This window comes from Aplysia californica, unplaced genomic scaffold, assembly GCF_000002075.1.
Source record: "Aplysia californica isolate F4 #8 unplaced genomic scaffold, AplCal3.0 scaffold00130, whole genome shotgun sequence".
NCBI classification, from domain to species: Eukaryota; Metazoa; Mollusca; class Gastropoda; order Aplysiida; family Aplysiidae; genus Aplysia; species Aplysia californica.
Window position 1 is genome coordinate 239910 of NW_004797400.1, and position 2426 is coordinate 242335.

The window sequence follows — 2426 nt, forward strand, 5'->3', positions numbered from 1 at the left end:
CCCCAAAACAAACAAATGAACAAATGAATAAATCAACTAAGCAAACAAATCTAGCAGTTGTGGTTATGATCTATAGATCATGGTCACAGATGTATATTTTTCAGATCAGCCACTTTAAAGACGAGACAGCAATGACATCAGAAACAGAACGAGGTTATAGCAGCATGCAGTAACAATAATAGCAATAGCAGAGCTAATAGAATAAAAATAATGAACGGTATTATTAATTTTTAAAAACCCACAAAACAAACAAATTATTATACCTTTAACTAAGCATCTAGCAAAATAAGACACCTTTCAGTGCGTGGGCTTACTGTATAGCTTGCTGAAAATGAAAAGCCCCACCCGGAAACCAGAGAAGTTTTAGTTGTTGTGTGTGTGTGGTAGCCTATCCGTTCGAAATGTTTGGAACCCCGAAGAGCGTGCTGTTGTTGTTGTTGTTGTTGTTGTTGTTGTTGTTTTGTTTTTTTGTAAGTGTTTTACGGCGCTTGCAACTGCATTTAAGGTTATACAAACGCGCAGGACCCATTAAACATTAACCAGAGAAGAAGTGCAATATAGTTTCATTCTATACTTCAAATAGTGATGGCATGTGCAAAGTCCGTACAAACGTCTGAGTAATCTAATACATCTTAGAACGTAAGCGTAATATCATCGTTTTCTAATAAATAAACTATGAACTTACTTTGAAGGAACTGCTTCCATATTCTGAACTTTCTGGTGCCACGTACAACTGCTCTGGTTCTGCAAAAGATATAATTATAACTCAATTTGAGTATTGGAAGGAATTAGAACAATTTAATTAGCATTCGTGACAAGTTGCATAAGTTGTCAATGAACAAAGACATTAAATGACGTTGACCTTAGTGTTTTTGCTCGACGTAATATGTCAACTGATACCCAAGTTCTCCCAGTTGTAGTTTTAGTTGGGCGTGTTTCAGCAAAAATAATGTTTACCTCTCAAGAAGAAAGTGTCTGAGAAGTCACCGTCTTGTCCGACCCACACTCCCCCCCCCCCTCCCTCACTTGCGGTTTGTTCCCAGCACCTCTAGATCTATATGCAGCCTGTCTAAATAAATGATTACACCCGCATTGTTGTTGAGTGGTTCTTCTACGGTGAGGCAGCGTTAATTATCACTGTCAGATTTTGCTACGAGTAGTCTATAATTATACCTATCAGTAACACAGAAACGAAGTGGAGGGGGAAAATCAAATCAGAGTGCCTACTTATCTTTAATTGTACATTTCAACGTGCTAAAACAACAATCGAACTTTGGCTGCAACTGTTTCAAGCATCCGTCAATGTTGCATTCTCTTCCCTAATACTACTGGAACCACTACTAAAGATTGAATTTTAAATAAAAAAAAGATCAGCACCTTCGACACGGTAGCGGTCATTCAGTGTTGCGACCAAGCAGGTCAGGAAGACATCAGATTGAGACAACAAAGAAGTAAACCCTTCCAGTCACGCATTCTAAACAAACACCCATACAATAACAGCACGGCATTCAATTCCGATAAATAACCAATCAGTCTTCAAAACAAACATAAAAAAAGAGAACGAAACTAAAATGAAAGGCTGATCGCGTGACTTGGCAAGCAGGTAAATACTTTGGGGACCGTCTATTGGGTCCAGCCTCTGTTCTGGGCGTTTTGTGGCGCCGTGTTGTGTGAACGTACAGTTGTGCTGTCTCAACATGTTTGAACGAACCCCATTGGATTCGTCCTGTTTGTTACTTAGTATGGCCTCCTTCGTGGGTGACAGCTTGATTAATTAAATCGGCAAACGGCCGAGGTGCAATAAGAAACACCAGAGTAACTGTACACTAGGTATTGTGTTTGAAGCTGTCGGTTTCGAAAGGAGTGAGGTTTGCTTGAAACGTCTTTCTTCTCGTGCGCTCATTAGCGTGTTGCTGTGTCTGTGCGCTTGCACAGACGGAAACATTATGTAGATCAGCAAAGAGCAAAACTTAGTTCTCGTCATGAAGACAGTCGAATAGTTTACTGGTGAACTGTGCAGAGGCATACTATATAATCAGTTAAACGGCTTTTGTTTAGGCCTACCGTATTATGTCTCTAAATCATAAGCAATTTTCGAGATCGTTTTTACGTCTTGAGTTGATGGCATTTACTACACAATAGTTTGGACCATAAAAGGAAGATCCTCATAGAAATAAGTACCAGATTAAGTTAGGTTTGATTAAGTTAAGAGAAGCGCACATGCACAATAACAGTAATTAAGTAGAATTTTTTTCCAAAAATATACACAACAGGTAGAAACAAAAGACGGAAAGAAAAGAAGTATAGGACCTACCATTGCAGTGACGCCCTCGAACCACCAACGGATTTATTGTTTTTTGACACAAGCAGAGAAAATCGATGGACAAAGGGTGTGTGTGTGTGTGTGCGTGTAAATGTGTGTGTGT

The 2426-nt window shown here is 39.2% G+C and overlaps 1 protein-coding gene across 1 annotated transcript in view; it reads right to left on the reverse strand.

The window, feature by feature from the left end:
• The window catches only part of LOC101848743, a gene marked incomplete in the record, with an annotated part of 71704 nt that overhangs the window by 34137 nt on the left and 35141 nt on the right, over positions 1 to 2426 (reverse strand). The window contains 1 exon segment of the mRNA XM_013081422.1: positions 686 to 744. Within this exon segment, the coding sequence (XP_012936876.1) occupies positions 686 to 744 (59 nt within the window).